Here is a 25,638-nt window from a genome sequence, read left to right on the forward strand (position 1 = left end):
CTGGCCCACAGACACTAATAACTGTCAAGATAGATTCCTGAACAAAATGCAGGGGTTTAAAATGAACAGGCCAGATCCGAGATATTCCCAGAGACAACATCCAGGGATAGTTACAACATACAGTGTAGGAAAACTATGCCTTGAGTGGCTACAGAAATCCACACTTCCAGAAATTAAACAAAACTTATCTTTAGTTAAAGAAGGCGTTGATTTGTGAGACTTCTTACTTGGACCTCGTAAACAACGTCAAAAACGTTTCATATACGCCAGTATATACGCTGCTTACAATGAAGCTTGGAAAATCACGCAAATGGAAACTGCAGAAAAAATACGTGAAATTGATCGTATTAATTTAGAGAAAGCTCTCTCTGTAGAGGAGAATGGGTTAACGACTCTGTCCGCCAGAATGTATTCTGTGGACAGCATTGAATCATCTGCCATTGACATAATAGAGCAGGATTTGCTAATGTTACAACATGGCCAGTCCCATTTACGTTCTATAATGCAGCTAGGTTGGACGTTACAAAATCTCCGTTCAGGCTACGTGTCATGGCGTCTAATCAACACCACATCATTGTTTTCTGTATTTAACCTTACAGATAAACAAATCTCTTTGGCACAAAGAGGAGCAGACTATACGGTGCTGAGCATTGAAAAACTGGAAAGATTACCATTACCAGTTTCTGAGAAGCCTGTCGTTGAATGGATAATACATGGCACCATCACGATACCAGTGACGATTTTCCAGTTTCAGTATTGCTTAAGACACATACCAGCGGGCCTGTATGAAAGGTTGGGTAAAGAATACATTAAGTCGACCTGGAATTAACCGTACACGCACAAATGTTGGAGTGGGGGAAAGGAGGTATTTCTTAGTGGTAAAAATTGTAAGAACTCATTAAGCAGTACACTTTTGTGTCAAGGTATTAATTTACAAGGGGACTGCTAAGGTTTCTTAAATGACCTTTCTTGTCACCTGCAGGGTTCACCAGCTACCATGATAGAACCAGTTTTCAGGCAGCTTTCCAATGGCAGCTACGTTATGCTCAATGATCACAGCTGTTGTGGCATGTTGCCAGGAAGAGCGTATCTAGTTAGTGTGTCAGCCAGGGTCACTTGTTGTATGCAAGTATTGTATCCAAAAAGCAAGACAGACAGGGAGACGGCGTTATGGCCTTCACTGAATATCTCTTCTGTACGAATTGATACTTTAAACAGAATGAAAGCCATTCTTTTGCAAAAAACTGTGCCACTGACCTCATCTAGAGAAACATATGATCTGCAATTGCAAGGACTTCTGCAGAGATACATGCAATATTATCAACAAACTGCCCAGTACATTTCTCAGAAATGTTAAGTCAAATCTTAAACATGTCTGATACCAGCGGCATCGCACATGTATTTAAGACGATTTTTTGGGGGCTGTTAGCACCTTTTGAAGCAGTCCCCGGCATTTTTCCAAATTTTGTGCACTCTGTGTTCGGCGGCCTGCCTCTCATTTTGGGACTCGTAGCAGGAATTCTATTTTTATTCCTTCTTTTCCGATATGGAAAGTCCAGTCAACAGCGATACCCAGACTACCATGGAACAAGCCCTCCTAGCCATGCGGTATCGTGAAAGGATTACACAGATTCTTGGTTTGGCTCGTTTAAGAGAACTGAATACCACCTAGTTCCTTTCATTCAGACCAATCTGGCAAGATTGCATCTTACCTGTTCTACGATGCCTGCTTTGCGGACAAGAATGCGTGTTGGACATTTGTTTCACACATCCATCAGTACTGCCATCGGATGTTGACACCTTGCTAGGTCCGGTAACGACTCATGCATCGTGTTGCCCCCAACGGCTACCAATCCTGCTGACGGTATTCATTGAAGACTCACCGGCAAGTCTAACTGAGAGTGAGATAAATCAAATTACAGGCACACAGGTGCCACCTAATGCAAACATTGCTAATGCGACAAACGCTGACGGCGATGATCCTCATTTGTGCACATTGGATCTACTTGATGAAGTAGTTCCACTTTCACCTACTGTGATAGACGATTTCTTTGCCAGCCTAGATGATTTGATGTTTTCTCCTGACACCAAGAACAACTTTTGAAATATGCACACAGCGTTGATCCCTGAACTCTGAAATCCGACCTTCGCTTTTTAGAAAACAAACATTCTAACTTGGGAACTCTATTTTTCAATGATTACAATTTGATATTTTTTCCAAAATAGAACTTTTTATGGCACAGAGTAATCTGCTTAAAGTAGACCTATTCTTAGAGAACAAGAAATTCTTTTTGAACACTTCCTAAAGACAATATTTGGCCTTGTCCTCAAAACCAAAACAGTTTATATATTCTGCTATGGAATGGTCTCGACCTTTTCTTCTGTATTTAAGAGCCATTTTTCATGAAATGTAATTTCATGATTCATTCAGGTTGCATTACCGATATCATATTTTGTACTTAGAATAACATCATTTCATTTAAAATGCGTACCACAGACATACTCATTTTTTAAAAATATATAGCCATTTTAAAATACATTTTCATGTATTTTGGTTGGGATTGTAAACACATGCTTTAGATATGTTAAGATGCCAAAAATTTAGTAATGTTGAACATATTAAAGTGGAGTGGGTGTTTTGTATGAATTAAGGACCCTAGTGTAATTTTCCCGATTCATGCCCATATATAGGTATAAATCACACGATCCTTGTATAGGCATAGAAATCATAACCATATTTAGACTTAGCCTATGCAGTCCAAATACGGCATGGCTACTTCCACTAGTTCCGAGAATCCACAACGATTTCTTGGAAACACCCGCCTTCAGCAGTCAGGGACTTCACCCTGCTTGAATATTGATTTATCCAAGAACTCATGGAGTTTTCAATGAACTGAGTCTTTGATGACGTTATTATGTCCAACCTTACGTCAATCTCGGCACCTTCAAGGTATAAATATGCCCTCACTTGCCCAGACAAACACACAGTGGTTTGGAGCAGTTCGACTATCTACTTGCCCGACGCGCCCTGCAGCAGCAAGTGCCGAAGGAAGACGACCCTCCAGCTGATGCACTGAGAGACGCTGTTTTTTCTCCTGCCGAGAAATCTAGCTCCAGTGTTTCCAGGCTACCCTTGCGGGTTGCTGGGAAATTGAGTCCTGATAGAGAGATACAAGACCTCCTTCATTCTAAACCAAGGTACGGAGCTGATTAGACCCTTAGAGAATTCTTGGAATAGATTCTCTGCAAAGGAATACTAAACTTAAGCTACACCTCACTTACTTCTTCCCTCGTACTAGACCTAGGTTAGGTACACTGGGGTAGGCGTATTTTAGAAGCACCAGTTGAGTACTTTTAGTCATTATTTAACACTGTATATATTTTATGTATTTTAAGTGTTTTATGACTTAGAAACCATATCATGCTTTTACAGTATTATTTTATAATACTCTTCGTACTGTACGCATTGTACTTTATAACCAGTATTACGATTGTAGCAATACATTTCTTATGCTTGAGAAAGAAGACTGTCCAATAAATACTTTTTATTGAAAATGACCGTCTCTCTATTTTTCCAGCACCTCTGGTGAAACGAAGCATGCACGATTGACTGAGTAAAATATCTATCTATTGTTTCCGAGACTCTAGAGATTGATTTCTTATTCTTGGGAAACAAAGTTGTCATGTTTATGCGGTTGTCAGAAACGAATCCCTTCTGGTGAATTGTAGAAAGTTTCTAGTGACCTCTGAGCTTGCTGGCACTCACAATTAAGTTTAATATAATCGGTAGAGACCTAGTCGACCTCAGTCCTACCTCTAAAACTACAGGATATATTATTCAAATGCGCAGAGCCTATTGTTAATATAGGAACTACACTAAAATTTACGGTCTTGTTTGACCTTTCATCAAGTCCATAGCCCTGTGGCTGATAGGGTGTGGTAAACTTGTAGCTTACACCACACTCCTCCCACATAGCAGTGATGTAACTGGACATTAAGTTAGCATCTCTGTCTGACAATACCTCATTAGGAAACCCAACTCTGGAAAAGATTCTCACGAGAGCCCTAGCAACCACAAGAGATGTAGTGGTCCTAAGTTGAATTGCTTCTGGATACCTTGTGGCATGGTCGACCACAACTAGTATGTAACTATGTCCAGATGCTGTTAGAGGATTTAAGGGACCTATAACATCTATCCCTACCCTCTCAAAGGGAACGTTAACCACTGGAAGTGGAGTTATGGGGGCCTTTTTCTTGTGTCACTTGACTTACCACTGGCTTCGCAGGTGACACAAAAGCAAAAAAACTCCTTGGTGTCTTAAGACATGTGGGACCAGTGAAAGTGAGGCACAAGCCTGTACTAAGTCTTGCTTTGCCCAAGATGTCCTGCAAGGGGCATGTCATGTGCAAGAATCAACAGAATACCCCTAAAATTCTGAGGAATGACCAACCTCCTGATGGCGTCAGGCTTGGGGTCTCCACTCTCATAAAATAGGGGCCCATCTTCCCAATACGTTCATTGGGACCCTCTGATATTCCCTTCCTCCTCAGTAGCAGCTTGCTGTCCAAGCTGTTCAAGAGAGGGACAGGTTTTCGGCTCCAGGCTCAAATCTGCCCTGGAAGGTCCCCCTACCCCTCAAGAACTCTGCCATGTCAGGGCCAAGTTCCTCCGGGACAGTTCCTTCACAGGGTCTGAGGTTATCTCCCTCAGGAGACTGATCCTCACTGGGAGTCTGGGAGGTGGATAAATCCTTACCCTTCCTGCTCCTTCTCTTGGGAGCTGACTGGTCCATTTATCCTGGATCCTGGACTCTCTCTGTGCCTTGTCATTTGTCGTGAGCCCTAGTGACTGCAAAGGCACTGGATGAAATTCCCATCATCTCTGCCTTTGTCCTGAACTCCACTTCCGACCAGGCTGAAGTGTCTAAGTCATTGCCCAGCAGACACTCCACAGGTCGGCCTGGGGAAACCACAACACTTTAAGGGCCAGGTACCCCTCTCCAGCTGAGAATAACAACTGCCAAAGAATGATCTGTCCTGACATTGCTATCATTGGCAACTTGGTAAATCTGACCAAGTACAACCTGTGCAGGAGACACAGGCTTCTCTATCACCTTAGTGACCCTGGCCCCTGTGTCCCTGTAAGCCACATCTCCCTGACCATTGATGAGTGCCTGCTGTCTGTACTTGCCCAAGTTAGTTGGACTTACAAGTAAAGTGGCAAGTTCCGTGCCACTGTTACAGACTAGGCCATAACCCTCTTCAGTACCCAAGGTTTAGTACACTAATGCCTTGAGGGCACTACTACTACTTGTGCTAGGGGTGCTGGGTGTTAGTTGCTAGGTGCTTTAGGAGCAGTAGAGGCAGTACCCATGGTGCCATATTTAGAGCAATTGGCATCTCTTGCTCTATGAACATTTTCTTTATAGAGGTAACATCAAGTTCTCTTGTTGGAGGAGGAAAAGGTTTGGAACTCACCCTCAGAGGAAGAATGTTATGGGTCCTTGTGAAGACTCTTTCTTGTCTTTACCTTTCTCCCCACCCTTCTCGTTGGTCTTAGAATAATCTTGCTTCTTCTGGACACCGCCACCATGAGATTTCTGCTTCACCCTGGTTCGGACCCACTTGTATGCCTTCGTTCTCAATTCTTGGGGAGAAATCGTATCCGAGTCCACCAGGTACTGGTGCAGTTGTTTATTCTGACAGTTATTAAGGATATGGTCCCTCATCAATAAATTGTACAGTCCCTAATAGTCATGTACATTACTCCATGAAGCCAGCCTTCCAGAGTCTTAATAGCACTATCTACAAAACTAGCCCAGTCTTGAGTTTGTGTCTTCTGTGTGTCCCCAAACATAACCATGTATTGTTCAGTGGTTAAAACAAATCTATCTATGAGTGCATTCTACTAGACTGAGTAATTATCTGCATCTTCCTCGCTAGCAGTGAGAAGTTCGGCTCTACCTTTGATGGCAAAGGAGAGCCACAAGATAGCTGCCCGCTGCCCACTACCCTAGAGGGATCTTCTGAATTTCGAAGCCCCTCTTTAAAGTATTGATCTGTTTATGGATGTCATGGAGGAAGAGGTGTGGCGCCGCGGCCAGGGCGACTGACTCCGGAAGCTGGGGATCACGGTTCGATCCCTGGCACCGGCGGCAGATTAGTCCAGCACCATGTGACTCTGGGCAATAGCTTGCTTAATCTTCCCGACGGCCCCCAACGCCTAGAGACCCTAACGGGTGATTGTGCGCTTTACAAATGTGGATTATTATTATTATTATCCCCCTCCTGGTAAAGAGGAACTATCCTCCTCAGGTTCCTTGTGTCAAAGGAGGGTTCCCTGACCCCAGATACACTAGTGCTGCCCCCATGGGATCCTAATCCCGAATTCTCACCCGCTCTGTGAACTTTCAGGGTCTCCTTATCAAGGACCAACTGTACCTTCTTGATTCTGAGCTTCGCTCTCTCAAACTTGAGTAGGTGGTATTTTCTTTCTAAGGAGTCCTCTCTCTGGCTAGAGATGGAGGTCCCTATGGAATGGTTAAAGGAGGTTGAATTGAAAGATGAGGACCTAGACCTCCCTTGGACTGTTTGCACCCTCCCATGAGGAATAAAGGGGGACCTATCTCTAGTGCCTTCCTCTGTACCATCTGTACTATTCCCTGGGGGATTATAGTTTACCAGTGAGGGATATTCAGACTCCTCCTGGTCAGGATCAGAATTGGAGTCTCTGGGGTGAGACATCCCTGACTTCTTCTGGAGCTACACCACCAAACCCACATTGTTATGCCCTTCTGACCTTTCAGGATTCTGGAGGCCATCCTTCAGGAGCAACTATAAGAGCTGCTTTGTGTTAGGGTTTCTATCTGTCTTTGTTCTTCTGGATGCAGCCAGGGTCCTAAGTTCCTGGAACTTAAGACCACAGACTCTAGAGGGCGGGGCCTCACTGGACTCACTAACTAAAGACATGATTACTAGGTGTAGTGAAGGGTTGTACCTACCTACCCTAGTGAAAACGAAACTTTCAAAGAATGGAGAAAGGGTTTTGCTAAGACTCTTGACAACCAATCCAAAATGTTTAGTAGAACTTAATGACAACAAAAAGTATTATAGGTGCCTGGCTAGTGATGGTTTGTCATGTAACCTTCCCCTATATTAAATGGTAAAACAGTGCAGGCTTAAATCCCAACTGCTACACAGAAATTTAGAAGCCTGGCTTAGTATATTATGGTGCACACTTATTCAAGTTGTGCATCTTGCACTAATACAGGCAACTCTTATGGTGATTTTAGTGGTCTTGGATAACCACAGAAAGTTCTCAGAGTGGTAGCTCTGGGGAGCAGCTTTAAGGCTTATCTTGATGGAGTGTTAAGCAGCTTGTTTTACAAGTTTAATCTGTAGTGTCAGTCAAATGAAAAAAAAACACACAGTGTTTATATAAAAATGCTTCTATTCACATTGGTATATCTCCTACCCAGAGATATCAACACAATACGCAAGAATACTTCAAATGCAATTAGGCAAGTAGCACAAAATCCATTGGTCTCCAGGGGGAGACCAAACCATGTACTATAAAAGTGCAATTCGAACTGCGAAGGAGGAGTTAACTTGGACCAGAATACCCAGAGGAGCCAGGGACACAAGAAACCACTCAAAGTAAGTTCTCAGGAACCCTGCAGAGGCTGTGTGAAGAGTGAGAAGACAGCCGCGTGTCCAATGGAAGTTAATGGAGAAGTCGCGGTTGCATTTTTGCAGAAGAAAGACCCTTCCCAGTGGACTCCGAACAATTCCCTTGAAGAATGGAAGGTTGGAGAGCCACTCCACCTGTGGATTCCCCTGGAACCAGTTTACCTACACCAGGGAAGCTAGGTGTGTAGGGGTGAAGAGACGTCATGAACCTCTGTAGGCAATGTCTCTGGAGGAGATGGAGAAGGAGTCTGGTGGATTCTGGATCTGAAGAATCTTCAAGCAGAGGGGACAGAGTCTATGACACTAGGAAGTGACCAGGAGCCACGACGAGACAATGCCCACCGATGTCTGGAGGTTCAGAAGAGTCGACGTTGACCTTGTCCGTGAAGCTGTGGGACCAGGTGACACTGAGGAAGGCCAGGAGCTGTGCCCAAGCTGTCACATGTCAGATGTCAGTTACTAGTTGGTTGGTGTCTGGTCAGAGTACCAACAAGCCTTGGAGGCTGCAACTGGCATGGAAGACAAAAAAAGGAGCAATGTTGGGACCAGCAAGATCCAATGGACCCACCAACTGCAGGAGTGTCCCTCAGGAGGACCCACAGGCGAAAGACATAGGAGGTGCAAGAGGACCTCGAGCAGCTCACCAAAGATGAAAGTCCAGGGTGCAGAGGATGTGATGAGAATGCTGATCTTGAAGGAAAGAGATGCTGGAGCTTCTTGTAGCTCATAGATCTCTGGAGTGCAGAGCCAACAAGTCTTGACAACGGCATGTTGACGTGGTGCACAAGAGTTTGGTCCCAGCAGTTCCTACGGGGGATACTGGCCTCAAAAATGCAGAGAGGACGGGTCAGGCCTTGAGGGAGTTGCAGAACCACCATCTGTTTTTCTGAGCCTCTGGAAGTCTGTAGGACGACAGGGGCAGCGTACCAGCCAGCTTAGTTGCGTTGCCTGCAGATGCAGGGGAGTGACTCCTTCACTCCAAGGAAGATTTCTTCGGGTGTCTTGATGTCCACAGGTCTAAGAAGGACCAGGCAGAAGCACAGACAATGAAGACTACTTGAAGAACAGCGAGGCCAGGAGCAGCAGGAGTCTCCCTTGGTGCAGTCTTGGTTCCAGTCGAAGTCCAAGTGTCCAGACGGTCGAACCATGATGTAGGTTGAGTCTTGTCCCATGATGAATTTGAGGACCCACCCACAGGTAAGCCCTTAATTACCCTAAGGGAAGGGTTGGAACAACACAGGGATCCCTCCCAGAGGAGGAGTTGGATATAGGGGAGGACACTCCCATGTCCTTTGTCCAGTTTCCAGACAGAGTGGGCGTCAAGGGCTCCCTGAACTACCTCAAACTGGAGAATGCAGGAGGGCACCAAATGTGCCCTTCAAAGCAGTGTGGTGCACCCCCGCCCAATAAACTAAGTCCTGTCTGTGGAGGTAGTCACACCTCCATGCGACAGGAAACCTTTTGTCCTACCTTACCCTGCTCAAGCTTTGCTCAGCAACAGAAGGACAGAATCGAGTCTGTGGTCGGCAACAGCACAAGGTCCTGCTGATACAGACACCATTGACCAGTGGGTAGACGCCCCACGTTTGATGATGAAGATAATAACATATGACTATTCCAAATAGCGGACCTACTGGGCAGATGAGTAGAAAATCAGAGATCAGTGAAACAGCAAATGCATCAGCTGTCACATGCACAGGAAAGGATGACCTTATGGTAAAAGGGGTAACCCAGCCAAAAAGTCCTTGGACCTGGGTATCAAATGGTACAGAAAACAGTGGTCCTGGACCTATCTATTGCCATAAATACTTCCATCACAATAGCTTGATCGACCCACCACCGTGAGTCGTTTCACCAACGGGAGTCAGATGCCACGGGTACGCTCAATTGTACGTCATCGTGTCACCGAGCCGCTATAAGCCCTCCTGCGTGCTCAGCTCATTCTGACAGTACCACATTGGAGTGAGGACCGATGGACATGTCGAAAAGGTAAAACAAGGGCCCTAGAGGGATGCTATTAGGGGATGGGTTGCCTTTTAGCCTTATACTCAACCCACCCCCCCTTCCCTTTCATTTTCTATTTTCAGGTGCAATGGAATTCTGCATCATATATTGATTTAATTTGGTATGCAACATATATGAGGGTAAGTGAAAACACATTCCCTTATTGATGCCCAGCACAACTACAGTTGCGGCCTTATATATAGACCACTAAAACTATTATGGTTAATTTTAGTTAAGGATGCGTTCTCCCCCGTACATTATGGACTCTTGTGGAGCCTAACTGGTACCATACCGCAACATCGAGGAGGGTGAGCCCACTCTTTTAATTCCTTAGTATTGATTAGTACTTGTATATAATTAGAACATCCTTTTGATGTGCACTTCCATCTTCTCTAGCCCAAATTTAGGTGGCCACACCGGGAGCTATATCTACCAACACTGTGTTCAGGTTGGTAAGACAGGCAATTTCACTTTTACATTGTGCAGCACCTACTGGCCTTCCTTTTTATGCCTTCAGGTTGCTTTTTGTTTCCCCTCTGTCCTGAGAAAGACCCGCAGCCTGAGGTTCCAATTACACGCCTTGCCCACAAGTCAGGTCGAAACGTCGACACCCACCCCAAACAGTCCTGGACCACATGTCCTTTTTCCCCTACCTTGCATAAGATGATATATTACTCTAGTGTTTGTGAAACATGTTGTACAAATTAATTGCATAATTAACCATCACTGGCCAGGAGATTGAGTATTTGTTATCAATCGTACTTATACAATTATTAAATTTGCTTTTTGATTCCACTTTGGGATTCCCCGCTGCCCCCTCTCCATTTCTTACTCACTTCACACCAGAGCACTTGCCTTGCACATTCCTTTGGAGCAACCTTCTTTTCTCTTCTAAATGATAACCAAGCAATATGTTTACTATTTGCCAATTTTCTGATTAATAAATACGTGCCTTTTTTGAAAACTAATGGTTTGTTGCACATCTAAATATTTTAACTAATTGGATTCTTTGTAACCGTGAGCTGACTATGTGTATGCTCGAAAGACTTACTGAATAATAACTGTCCATAACAGGAAAGGATGACAGCACACTGAGGAAACAGCAGAAGATGTCAGATGTACAAACTGCAAAGAGCAAGTGATAGAAGTAGGCAGTGTGTAGAAACAAGAGCTAAGCTGATAATGTAAACAAGAAGGACGTATACTGAAGAGCATTGGCAATATGGCACACTCAGGAATGAGAGATGAAATAAGGAGACAGAATCATGAGCACGCTAGATGATAGGAACAAGAGCCCAAGAGGTGTTGGACACAGACATGCTGCACTATGAGGACACATGTCACACGTTGAGCAGGCGCGGTTCACTACTCAGGCCACAAAATAAGATAGAAGCATACTGTATGCAAGGGGGAGAGTGTAGTATAATATAGAAGCAGCAAGAATGCTGAGATTAGGGCAAATTATTAGATGAAAGCAGGCAGGATGCAGCTGTGAGAGCACAGAAGGTGATATAAGCAGACTGGACGCAGCAGTGAGAGTACAGAGGGTGATATAAGCAGGCGGGGTGCAGCAATGAGAGCACAGAAGGTGATATAAGCAGGCAGGATACAGCAATGAGAGCACAGGAGGTGATATTAGCAGGAAGGATGCAGCAATGAGAGCACAGAAGGTGATATAAGCAGGCAGGATACAGCAATGAGAGCGCAGGAGGTGATATAAGCAGGCAGGACACAGCAATGAGAGCGCAGGAGGTGATATTAGCAGGAAGGATGCAGCAATGAGAGCACTGAAGGTGATATATGTTGGCGGAATGCAGTGATGAGAGCACAGATGGTGATATAAGCAGGCGGGGTGCAGCAATGAGAGCACAGAAGGTGATATAAGCAGGCAGGATACAGCAATGAGAGCACAGGAGGTGATATAAGCAGGCAGGACACAGCAATGAGAGCGCAGGAGGTGATATTAGCAGGAAGGATGCAGCAATGAGAGCACAGAAGGTGATATATGTTGGCGGAATGCAGTGATGAGAGCACAGATGGTGATATAAGCAGGAAGGATGGAGCGGTGAGTGTACAGAAGGTGATATTAGCAGGCAGGATGCAGCAGTGAGAAAAGCAGGCAAGGTGCAGCGATGAGAGCACAGAAGGTGATACTAATGAATGAAATGAAATGAAATGAAAAGGGGATTTATATAGCGCGGCTGCTGCCCAAGGGCGTCCAAGCGCTGAGTAGAGGGCACAGTACTCTGAGGGAAGTAGGGGTGGTTAGTTTTTAAAGAGGAAGGTTTTTAACTCTTTACGGAAGGACGAAAGGATCCGGTTGGCTCTTAGTGACTGCGGGAGGGAGTTCCAGAGCTTGGCGGCATTAAGCGTAAAAGACCTGCCTCCTGCTCTGAACTTTTTGATGCAAGCAGGCAGGGTGCAGCGATGAGAGCACAGAAGGTGATACAAGCAGGCAGGATGCAACAGTCAGAGCACAGAAGGTGATATAAGCAGGCAGGATGCAGCAGTGAGAGCACAGAAGGTGATTTAAGTAACCTGTATGCAGCAGTGAGAGCAGTGAAGGTGATGTAAGCAGGCAGGATGAGAGCACAGAAGGTGATATAAGCAGGCAGGATGCAGCAGTGAGAGCACAGAAGGTGATATAACCAGGCAGGATCCAGCAGGGAGGGTACACAAGGTGATATAAGCAGGCATGATGGAGCGGTGGGTGATTTAAAGCAGGCAGGATGCAGCGATGAGAGCACAGAAAGTGATATAAGCAGGCAGGATGCAGCAATGAGAGCACAGTAGGTGATATACGTAGACTGGATGAAGCAATGAGAGCACAGAAGGGGATATAAGTAGCCTGGAAGCAGCGGTGTAAGCACAGAAGGTGATATAAGCAGGCAGGATGCAGCACTGAGAGCACAGAAGGTGATATAACCAGGCAGGATGCAGCAGGAAGGGTACAGAAGGTGATATAAGCAGGCATGATGGAGCGGTGGGTGATATAAAGCAGGCAGGATGCAGCGATGAGAGCACAGAAAGTGATATAAGCAGAAGGGATGCAGCAATGAGAGCACAGTAGGTGATATACGTAGACTGGATGCCGCAATGAGAGCACGGAGGGGGATATAAGTAGCCTGGATGCAGCAGTGTGAGCACAGAAGGTGATATAAGTAAGCAGGAAGGAGCGGTGAAAGCACAGAAAGTGATATTGCAGGCAGGATGCAACAATGAGAGCACAGAAAGTGATATAAGCAGACAGGGTGCAGCAATGAAAGCACAGAAGGTAATACAAGCAGGCAGGATGCAGCAATGAGAGCACATAAGGTGATGTAAGCAGATTGGACACAGCAGTGAGAGCACACAAGGCGATTTAAGTAGCCTGGATGCAGCAGTGAGAGCGCTGAAGGTGATATAAGCAGGCATGATGGAGCGCTGGGTGATATAAGCAGGCAGGATGCAGCGATGAGAACACAGAAGGTGATCTAAGCAGGCAGGTTCCAGCAGTGAGAGCACAGAAGGTGATCTAAGCAGGCAGGTTCCAGCAGTGAGAGCACAGAAGGTGATCTAAGCAGGCAGGTTCCAGCAGTGAGAGCACAGAAGGTGATCTAAGTAGACTGGATGCAGCAAAGCCTGCGCTGATACTAGAAAGAAGAGGACATCACTGAGTGGGAAGAGACATTCTGGAGGGGAGATAAGATGGAGGCCCAGAGGGACCAGTCCTTAGGTCTGTTATTGCCAATGTAACACCAGACCATTTGTTGATTTGACCCTTGCAGGTGTACAAAGGTTACCTGGATGACCCCAGAAACACGGATAACGCGTGGGTTGAGACAAGCACAGTGAGCGTGCACTTTGAATCCCCAGAAGAGCTGGCTCTCCTGGAATCGGTAAGATCTTGCTTTTGTGAATCTCATGAGACTCTGTGAATTGGAATAGAGCTGGTTTGGTATGACTGCCTTGTTTTCATCCATCTGGGACATTATTATTTAGTGCACCGGAAGTGGAAAATCACAATACAGCTTGTTTCATGGCCTCACATAGGAAAACTACTCTGTTGCTCATAGAACTACTTTTTGCGGTGTGAGACCGAGCATTAGAGCAGTGGTTCATGCAAAGATAAAGGATGTGGTTAGAAGTAAAGGATAGGCAGTAGCTTTGCATGTTTGCGAGAACAGCTTTAAGCAAGGATGAGCAGAAGATGAGGTTAGTGCTGGAACAACTAACCGCCCTGGGAAATAGCGAAAAAGGGGCCTTGCAGTTAAACAGACTGCAAGAAGCAAGTCCTGACCTAGAACATAGGGTCAGATAGAACTTATGGAATTCCTATGGAATTTGGTTCATAGAGTGACATTCCGATAATGTAGAAATTGATATCCAGATACTGAAACTGTTCTTAGTTCATCAATTATAATCAATATAATGATTGAGTACCTGGTAAACAGTTCACCTTACAGTAAAGTTACAGTAATGCATATATGGCAAAATATTGCTTCTGAATTGTAGTTGATTGGCTGTGTAATGATCATATATAGTTCATTGATAGTATATAAAAATGCATGCATTGGTTATGTTATGTTTTGCGGCTTTGTAGAGAGCATTATCACATGGAAGGGTATCCCTCTTGGGTCAAAGTCTAGCCAAACCTAGAGTCTAGTGAGACTTCTCAAAACTCCGCTTCTTGAGGAATTCAAGAAGTGATGATGAGACTCTTATGTGTAGTGGCAGGTTCTTCCACACTTTAGGAGCTATGTAGGAGAAGGCTAGATGGCCAGATCTGGTTTTCTGTATATGAGGGATGTGTGCAAGTAGGAGTCTGGACAAACTGAGGTGTCAGGGCGGTTTGTGAATGCAGATGCAATTCTTGAGGTATGCTGTGCCAGTGTTGTGTAGTGCCATGAAAATGTGGGTGAGGAGTTTGAACAGTGCCTTTTGCGTATGGGGAGTCAGTGAAGCTTCTTCAGGTGTGGTGTGATGTGAGTGCAGCACGGGACCTTAAGAGTGATTCTGGCTATCAAGTTCTGAATGGTCTGCAGCCTTCTTCTGAGTGATGTGTTGATCTCGGCATAGAGGGTGTTGCTGTAGTCCGGTTTGCTTGTGATGAGAGTGTTCATGACTGGGTTTTGGTTGCTGATTGGAAGCCATTTGAAAATCTTCCTCAGAATCGTCAGGGTATGGAAGCATGAGGTGTTGACTTGGGCGGTCATGTTGAGTTTGCTGTTGGGGACAAACAAAAGGTTCTTAGTGTGGGTGGTGGGGGAGGGTGTCTGGCTCTGTTGGTCACCAGGTAAAGCCCCTTGGTGAAATGCTCTTCCCATAGATCATGATTTCGGTCTTGTTAGTGTTCAGCTTCAGACAGTTGGTTTACCTTCAGTGGGCAATTTCAGCCATTCAGGCATCAAACTTTATCCGAGTACTGGGCAACTTGTCCGTGAGGAAGAGGATGCGTTGTATGTCATTGGCGTGGAAGAGGACGTTGATGTGAGAGCAGATTAATCTGACTAGAGGGATCATGTATGTATTGTAGAGAGTCGGGCTATGGAAAGCTTCTTAGAGAACTCAGCAGATGATCAGAGGGGCGCCCGAGGTGTACGATGCCAGGCTGTATGAGTACTTCCAGTCGGGAAGCTGTAGACCCCGAAGTGCATGTTGTGTATTTATTTATTTATAAAGGTTTATATAGCGTGAACATGAGCCACAAGGGTATCAGAGTGCTTTACAGTATAAGAACATAAATGGATGAGGTGTTATACATACATTCAAAAGTGTCAAAGTTCGTACAAAAGAAATATAGAATATAAGAATAACAAACAGAGAGGACCATGAAACAGCAGGACGTAGTACAATAGACAGTTAGTGCACAGTAGGTGATTGTGCGAGCAAACATACACCTTATAACCACGATAAAATCACAATGGATATAATGTGTATAGATAACACCGAGAGGGACCCACCACCAGCTAAACTTTACCATACAAACAGTTATTGAACAGTAAGGGCTGTGATATTAATCTTACATAAAAAACACTCATCCATTCCACCTGAGATAGGCAATGGTATTCGGATCATAAAGATGATCGGTGATATCATAGAATTTAAAACTTAGGGCATGAATTTGCTCATTAGTAGTATTATTACTTCTTTTTTGAATGCAGTAAGGGAGGTGATTCCATGCACTATTGGAGGTAAGGAGTTCCAAATCTTTGGTGCAATACCTGAGCAAGCTCTACAACCAGTTCTCTTCTTATGGAAGGATTGACGTTTCAGAAGAAAGGTGCTCGCACTTCGAAGTCGTCTACAGCCTCCAGACCTTTCCAACTTTAGAGCCAAGTAACTGGGTGTATTGTTGAGAATTGCTTTGTGTGTCATGCAGGCCACTTTAAGGTGTATTCTTGCCTCGTAGGGCAGCCAATTCAGGGCTTTCAAGGTTGGAGAGATGTGACTATTTCTTTTGATTATTGATACCAGTCTAGTAGCAGCATTCAATGCTGCTCTCAGCGGAGCCAGAATGTATTTAGGGAGACCACAGAGGGTGGTGCTACCGTAGTCTAGTCTTGGTAGGACTAGAGTAATGTTGAGGCCAATGAAGTCATCTGGCGAGGTGATTTTTAGATACAGCTGGGTATCATCAGCGTACAGGTGATACAGAATGTTCGCTGATTTCAGTGTGTTCGCCAAAGGCTCCATTAGGAGGTTGAAAAGAATTGGTGATAGGGCAGATCCCTGTGGGACACCAAGCATGTGGTGTAGGCATTGGATGAGTATGGAATGGGAGACTAAGCCAAAAGCTGCAAAGATGTTCAAGAGAGTGAGGGCTGCTGTGCCTCTTCCGTTCAGAGCCATGCGGATGTCAGCCATGGCTGCAATTAGGGCAGTTTCCAGACTGTTGTTGGGTCTAAACCATACTGAGTGGTGTTGAGATTTTAGGGGTCTTTGAGGTATTTGGTTAAATGTTTGTTAACACTTTTCTCCAAAACGTAGTACGGGAATAGTACCATTGTGATTAGTCTATAGTTGGTGAGCATTGAAGAATCCTCGAACGACAGTTGCATGTTTCCAAGCATCTGGGAAGGTCTCAGAAGAGGTGGAGGCATTCAGAATGGGTGTTAGCATGGAGCTGATAGGTAGCAGTCCTCTGTAATAGGTGTGGTGGGTGAAGGGGTTTGATGTAGCCCCTGAGTGGATGGACTTAGTAGTTTCAACTGGATCGCATTTTTTTTTTAATAAGATTGGGAGCTATTTTATTAAGATCTGTCGGGTACGTTGTGGCTCGATGTTGATGTAAATGGCAGTGATTATGTAGCTGAAGAATTTAGAGAGATTGTTGCAAACGTCCTGAGAGAGGGTTATCAAGTTGAAGGCCGCTGCTGGTGAGGTGAAATCCTTCACAATGGCAAATAGTTAGTTGCTTGTGTTGGTGCTGGTATTGATGCTGTCCGCCAGACCAGTGCATTTGATGGTCCAGATCATTTGGTAGCAGTATCTCAGGGAAGATTTTAATATGCTCCTGTCTGCATTGTCCTGGCTCATTCTCCATTTGCACTCCAATTGTTTACAGTGGGGCTCCATCAGTCTGAGTTCCTGTGTGTACCAAATGGCCTAGGGTCTAGACCTTATTGTATTGTTGTGTTAGATGGGGGCAGTGAGTCTGCACAGGAGATGATCCAAAAGTTGAGATTCTTGATGTCTAGGAGAGTTTTTTGTGTTCAGGTAAGTGGGTGTTGATAGTGGTGTTCCAGTCCCTCGTCAGTGATGCTGTTCCAGGTTTGTTAGATCTCTTGGAACTTTGTTACCAGATGCTCCCCATTAATCATAGCTGTTATCCACTAAGTGGTTAATGCTAATACCAGATCAGAAAATTATTCAGCAGTAGAAGACTGACTGTTTCATGGCCCGTATGAGGATATACCTTGAATCTGGTTGTTGGAGCTGAAGCCCAGAAGTGACAAATAAGCAAGCTGTTCTCAATGCAAGGCCCCAGGAATGCCAAATAAATGTAAGCGATTTATCTAATACAAACTTCTAGCTGCAAATTCCTCACCTTAGAATACTCCCAGGCATCAGACTGGATCTAGAAAGTCTTGAGCAGTAGCTTTGTACACTGGTTTTTGTCGATGATTGGCTCTGTGCTGGATGTGATGAGCGTGGCACTTATACAGGCGTGGCACTTATACAGGCGTCACCCCAGGGTGCTGACATTAGTTCGTTTCTTCCCAAGCCATCAACACAGATCCAGGGAGCACTACCTCAGGCCTTTTTTTGGACAATATTTTTAAAGTTATGTTGATTCTGTCTGAGCTTTTTGCTCCCAGTGTGCTAGGGATGTCCCCTAAAAAACGATGGTTCCTTTCACAGGAATTACTGAAAGAATATCAATGACACAAATATAGACTTACCAAAATATCGAGTAAAAAATATAGAATGCAACAATATCGAATCCCTATCTCCAAACAGGTAAGTACAAAAATATTGAATCAAAAATATCGTTGTAAAAAATATAGTTAGTCAAAATATCGAATTTTTTAAATGTCTTAAAAGTAATTGAAAATTAATAAAATAATAAATATAATTAACTTAAACATACTTAAAAACTTAAATAACCTTAAAATTAATAAATAATTAATGTAACTTAAAATAAAACAATTAAATTTTTTAATACATATATATATCTAAACATAATATTAATACAATATTTTTACCGTAGGATAGCGGGAGGGTTAAATTTACTATTACCACTCCAGTGAGTGCAACAGTATAGAAAGCGCTGGAGAGCATAGGGGTAAAAATTACTATTCCCACTCCAGAGAGTGCAACAGTAGGGAAAGCGTTGGATAGCGTAGGCATAAAATTTACTATTCCCACTCCAGTGAGTGCAACAGTAGGTAAAGCATTGGATAGCGGGAGGCAAAAAATTCCTATTCCCACTACAGAGAGTGCAACAGTAGGGAAAGCGTTGGATAGCATAGGGGTAAAAATTACTGTTCCCACTACAGAGAGTGCAACAGTAGGGAAAGCATTGGATAGCGTTGGCATAAAATGTACTAATTCCACTACAGTGAGTGCAATAGTAGAGAAAGCATTGGATAGCGGGAGGGTAAAAATCACTATTCCCACTCCAGAGAGTGCAACAGTAGGGAAAGCGTTGGATAGCTTAGAGGTAAAAATTACTATTCCCACTCCAGTGAGTGCAAAGGTAGGGAAAGCGTTGGATAGCGTATGGGTAAAAATTACTATTCCCACTCCAGAGAGTGCAACAGTAGGGAAAGCATTGGATAGAGGGAGGGTAAAAATTACTATTCCCACTCCAGAGAGTGTAACAGTAGGGAAAGCGTTGGATAGCATAGGGGTAAAAATTACTATTCCCACTCCAGGGAGTGCAACAGTAGGGAAAGTAAATACTTCATATATGAATAAAAATAAATTAAATATTAATACAATTACAAATTAGTTAAAAGTTATGAACAATTTTATATAATATAATAATTAATCAATACAAAATACAAATTAATTATTACCTATTAATACAAATTATTTACCAATTAACAATTAATGAATGAACAAGTAAAAAATAATTAAAAATTACAACAAAAAACCAATAAATAAATTAAAATATTTAATTAATTACAATTAAATTACTACCCACCCTATACCGCTATAAACACACAAACAGCAACAGAAAATAAATTAATACAATTAACATAATTATCAATTAATCAATTAATTAAAATTGATTACCAATTACGTTTTAATTAATTACCTATGCAAAATTTAAATAACAATTCATTCAAAATAAATGGCAATAAATAAATTAAAAAATTTAATTATTTATAATTAAATTACTTCCCACCCTATTCCCCTATAAACCCACAACCCACTACAGAAAATAAATAAATTAATACAATTAACATAATTATCAATTAAATAATTAATTAAAATTAATTACCAATTATATTTTAATTAATAACCAATTAACAATTAATTAACAATTAATTCAAAATAAATACCAATAAATAAATTAACATATTTAATTAATTATAATTACATTACTTCCCACCCTATTCCCCTATAAACCCACAACCCGCTACAGAATTATATTACGCAAAATTAAATACCATAACATTAATTATTTAAAATAAATTATAAAATAAATATACCCTTTTCACACATATACTAACATATAAAATACCTTGAAAAAATTGGATTTTATTAAAAAATTGATATTAACTTACTTACCTCAAATTCGATATTTTTGTTGTCTACATTCTGTCCATTCTATATTTTTGTTGTCTATATTCTGTCCATTCGATATTTTTTCTATTCTATATTTCAGATTCGATATTACTGCTATTCTATTCGATATTTCTGTAGTCTATATTCTGTCCATTTAATATTGTGTCCATTCTATATTTTTAAATCGATATTAATGCAAATCGATATTAAAAACTCGATATTTCACAGACAGATGAATTTGACAGACCCTTACATGGTTTGCCTCTGATGCCTGAAGCAAGGCCATTACTCCAAAGTCTGTCCTGACTGCCGTGCCATGAATCTGTTGTGTGTCGATTTAGATTTTAGATACCGTATATAGGTTTCCCGATTTATGCCCTTACTGCCACAATTCGCATTGCCCTTATATAGGCATAGAAATCCTACCCTTATTCAGGCATTTTCCATGCTAACCAAATACAGGCATGGCCAGTGCCACCTACATCCGTCCATCAACGTCACAAGTTCTTGGAAAACCAGACTCTTCAGCCTTAAGGACTTCCCCTTGCTTGGATTATTGATTTCTCTAAGAACTCATTTATTGTGCATGAACATCGATTCCTTAGGGGTTCATTCCTGATGTTCTTCTGCTCGACTTTTACGTTAATACTTGCATTCCTAAACACCTTCAAGGTATAAATATACCTTCACTTGCCATGGAAAACCACGGTTCGGCTGCCTACTTGCACGACAGGGCTCCCCACAGCAAGTTCAGAAGGAAGTCAAGTCCCTGCCTGACGCACTTTCCAGACTCTTTCATCCTCCTCGCAGAGAATCCAGCTCCAGTGTTTCTGACTCCCCTTGCTGGGTATTAGAGGTCGAGACCCGGAAAGAGATTCCAACCTCTCTTGTTCTAAGGTATGGAGTAGACTAGAACCTAGAGGGACTATAGCTAGCTTTACTTTAGAAAATAACACCTACTTCTTACCTCGTACTACAAATAGGTTAGGTACACTGGGTAGAACTAGCTAGAAGCATCACATGAGTATTCACATTTTACCCTGTGTTATGTATGTATGTATTTTTATGAATATATGTCATAGCTACAAACCATGCAATTGCAGTATTATTTTATCTTATTGCTAACGCTATACGTGTTATACTTCGCATTCTGTCTAACGATTGTAGAAGTTCATATCTTTCATGAGAAATAAGACTGTTCAATAAACCCTTTTTATTGAAACGCCCGTCTATATATTTCTGAATAAACTCTGTAGAAACGAAGCATGCATGATTGACTGAGTAAACCTGTTATCTATTGTTTACACAATTCTGAGACTGTTCAAATTCTAAGGGAAACAAAGTTGTCATGTTTATGCGGTTGTCAGAAACTAATCCCTTCTTGTTTATTCGAGAAGCTTCTAGTGACCTCTGAGTTAGCTGGCACACACAAGTAATTAAGTTCTATGTACTCGATAGAGACATACTGACCTCAGTCCTATGTAAAATCTATAGTGTATATTATTCCAATGCGCAGAGCCTATCAGGGATATAGGAAGTAGGAACTACACTACAAATCCAAAGGCAGTTCGAGAGCATTCCTTGGAGCTTTTGGTCACCTGATGCCAATCGACTCCATACCGCTATAAGTCCTGGCTGCATGTAAGGTCCCAGGCCTGTTCACAGAGCCAGTCCCAGCATCCATGATTATGCTCAAAGTTCTCATTGGGTACGTTGCATAAGAAGGTCTAGAAGTCTAGGAAGTTGAAGCTCGGTACGACTTCACTTCCAAGCCTTAGGATGAGGAGTGGAAACGACGCCTCAGATCTAGGACAAGCTCCCACATGTTTAACCGAGGAGGCTGAGTCTGGGTCCGCTTCACACCTACCAGAATCTTCTGGAGTGACCCCCACTCATTTCATAAAGCTTTATTCGGAACGTTAAAAAACATGTCCATAAAAGCACATACTATTACAGATACAAGCATTACTTAAAACGAAAAACAAAAAACAAACCACAAATTACATATGTTATCCAGAGGGGGATGGAATAAATATTTAAAAAAGACTTAAAAACACATACTTTTCCTTGCGCTAATTGATTTGAGTAAAAAAGTAGCAGTAAAAAAGCAAATGTCCTCATTGTGCAAATTAAAAAGCAGTTTCATAGAGTCCATGATTGTTCTCACTCCAAATTTTTTCAGTATTGGCTTCAAATAAAATTTCCTTAATTCACTGTTCAATGTGCATGATAGAAGAAAGTGCTTAGTGCTCTGTTCCGTTTTATTATCACAAGCACAGGGCCCTGTAGGACGCAATTTAATATCTGGGCACGCAACAAGATAATGTACTGTTCCCATCCTCATTCTGGTTAGTACAAACTGATGCGAAACTCTAGTTACCTGTGACAAGTACGGATGAAATCCACTAAAGTCATTCAAACCATTATACAGTACACATGTGGATAATTTAGAATCCTCAAAACAATGCCTTTCATTACAATAATTCAAGAAAATTGATTTCATATGTAATTTAGAGACATCGGAGGCACTGTATGGATCGATGATTACATTAAGACCATAGATCTTTAGGAAGCATTCGACGATATATCTAATCCACGGGATTTTGAGATGCTGGTCCAAAGCAAGGCAGTCTTCAATAATAACTCTATTCAGAGAGGTGCCCTCGCTCAACCAGATAGAGCGCCACAGTAATAATGGTCTCAGCAAGATCTTGTCATTTAAAGGTTGAGACCCTGTTTCCTTATGAACCAAGGTGTTGGAGGTAGATTTGGGTAAACACAGGAGTCTTTTCAGGAAGTTATTCTCCTCTACCTGAAGGCTCCCCGCTGGTGACACACCCCATACGCCTGCCCCATATAGGGCTACAGAAAGACATCTAGATTGATAAATTTTTAACATGTCTTTGATGCGTCTACTCCCCAACTTCTTGGCAAATACAAAAACCCCATTAGCGCTCCTGATCATCTTAGTTTTAACAGATTTATGTTCAATATCCCATCGGCCATTATTCGAAAAGTTAATTCCCAGGTAACAGAAATTTTCTACTTTTTGGACCGGTTCACCGTCAATAAAATAATGGGATTTATTTTTTCTTTTAGCTCGGCCGAGCCCGCATTCCATTACATATGTTTTGGTTTTATTAATTACCAGTTTCCTATCTTTGATGAACTGCACAAAGCAGTCCATCAAACGTTGAAGGCCTAGGGGGGTCCTGGACAGTAGCACGGCGTCATCCGCATAGAGTAACACGGGTATGTTAAGATTGTTAACTCTAGGTGTGTCCGCCGCGACTGTCTGCAGGACAGAATCCATCTCATTAATAAAGAGGGTGAAGAGCAGGGGTGCTAGAACACACCCCTGTCTAATTCCCCTCCCGATCCTAAACTTAGATGTACACTCCCCGTTAGGTCCAAATCGGACGCTGGTACTAAGCTTTTCATATAAGCGGGCTAGGAAATAAATAATACCTTTAGGGGCCCCCATTTCTAACAGTTTGGCCCATAGTATAGCGTGGTCCACCATATCGAAAGCGCTGCTTAGGTCAGCAAAACATAAGTAAAGCGACCCTTGTTTGGCCTGGGTGTATTTCCCTACCAAAAGCTCTAAATTCAGACACTGCTCAATGGTGCCACGCCCTTTTCTGAACCCGTACTGACAATTAGTTAAAATCTCGTTTGTGTCTGCCCACTCCTCTAATCTTACTAAAAGGACCCGACTCATAATTTTGACAGAAGAATCCAATAAAGATATTGGTCGATAATTCTTGGCTTCTGCCCGGTCGCCTTTTTTATAAATAGGAACAATTATTGATTCCTCCCAGGTAGACGGCAATTTACAACAAATAGCTGCGTTGAAGATTTTCGCCAACAATGGGCCCCAAATCTCCGGTTCAGTCTTATACACGTCTATGGGTACTCCATCAGGTCCCTGGGCCTTTCCTCCTTTGCTGGCTCTAATACTGGCCATAACCTCATCGATAGTAATATTTAAGGCCATAATCGGCCAGCCTTCTTCATTGGGGGCAGGTCTATTATCTGTATTAAAAATGTTAGAAAAATGTTGGATCCAAGATTTCATACTCACATTAGATGTGAGTTCTGGAACCTTTTCATCCTTTAGGAATGGGCTATTCACCGTAGACCAAAACAGAGGACAATTCTTCAATTCTGCAGCCTGGTTTAAATTGTCCCATGCTTCCTGCTGTAATTCAGTTTTTCTACGTTTGAGGATCAAATTATAATCCTGCCTAAGATTAATCACCAAACTCCTATCTCTTGGTTTAACTGCCAAAGCATGTTTGAGATTCCTTCGAGCGATAGTGCACGCACGATCGAACCACCCCCTTTTACATTTTCCGTTATGCCCACCCTTTTTAATAAACTTCTTATTGATGGTTGAATTAATGCTATCGAAGTGTTCAATACTGTCGGCCGAGGTGTCATCCTTTTCTAGGATTGCCACAATATCTATTAGACTACTTGTGATGATAGCCGCAGATGTTATATCGGCTTTGTCACCCTTCCACCTCAGCCTATAACCATTCCGCCTATGAGGTTCAATATTAACTACACTACTTTGTTCACGCCTGGGGGCACAGTCCCATATTGTTACATCAGTAGTTAAACAATAATGATCGCTTAGCATAACATCAACCACCTTAATCGCAGAACATAACGGAATAAGGGTTGAGGACATGCATATAAAATCAATAATAGTATTAGCGCCTCTTCCTATAAAAGTTGGTATAATCTCGCCCTCATCGTTTTTAGCATTATCCATGATTTCCATATCATGGTCTATCAAGAAGTTATTCAGGGTTTCTCCATAGGAGTGATGGGGAAAGTGTACTTCTGCGTCCCCCAAACGATTATACACTCCACATAACTTCTGAGTTGATAATGGGCATACTGATACATTAAAATCCCACACAAAAATAAATTCAAAAACACCATTAAAACTATTGACACAATTAGTCAATGCCCTATCCAACTCGTTAATAGCAACATGTCTAGTGCCATCAAATATATTGTTGTAGAAATTAATCAAAAGTATATTTCTACCCGCTTCTTGCGCTAACCATAAGATTTGTGAATGAACTCCCACTTTAACATATTTTTTCACCAGGACTGGCAATTTTACTGAAATCAGCATCAACAACCCACCTTTAGCTCTGCCATGGGTTGAGGCCAAGGCCGGAAGTTCGTAGGATGCAAAGCCTTCAATGCCCCTATAGTTTTTACACCAGGTTTCCTGGAGGCAAATGATATCAAATAAATTCACAAAATCTTTCCATCCCAACATATCCTCCTTGGCCACTAAGCCAGCGATATTCCAACTAGCAATGTGGCAAGTTATTCTATCACTCTCGTCGCTATTAATAAGCGGTTCATCACTGGGTATGGTCATGTTATCCTCTAAGTTAAAAAGCTCTATGTTATGCATTATATCTGAGACATCTTCCCCTACTAGCTTACAATCTACAATCACTTTATCAACTGACTCATTCACAGGGTTAACTACATTTCCGCATTTGTTACCGGTAACATCACCCCCGGAGGGGGCAGTCTCATGTCAATCATTCTGATCCAGAAAGCTCAACGACTGATATCTGTTCTGGATAGGGACTTGGTATACCATCCCATTAACAAGCGGGGGGATGGAGCCGTAGTTGGTAAAAGGGTTGGGAGTATAAGCTACAAATTTGTTCCCCACATTATTACCACTTA

The 25,638-nt window shown here is 42.6% G+C and overlaps 1 protein-coding gene across 3 annotated transcripts in view; it reads left to right on the forward strand.

Moving 5' to 3' along the window:
- LOC144773616 (transient receptor potential cation channel subfamily M member 2-like) overlaps window positions 1–25,638 on the forward strand; it is a 4,189,411-nt gene that overhangs the window by 4,104,606 nt on the left and 59,167 nt on the right. For all 3 annotated transcript variants that reach the window (XM_078658759.1, XM_078658761.1, XM_078658760.1), the window contains one exon: window positions 13,461–13,571. In XM_078658759.1, coding sequence (XP_078514885.1) covers window positions 13,461–13,571 — 111 coding nt within the window. The remainder of the gene's footprint in view (window positions 1–13,460; window positions 13,572–25,638) is intronic.

The sequence above is a fragment of the Lissotriton helveticus genome, chromosome 8, assembly GCF_964261635.1.
Source record: "Lissotriton helveticus chromosome 8, aLisHel1.1, whole genome shotgun sequence".
In the NCBI taxonomy this organism is placed as follows: domain Eukaryota; kingdom Metazoa; phylum Chordata; class Amphibia; order Caudata; family Salamandridae; genus Lissotriton; species Lissotriton helveticus.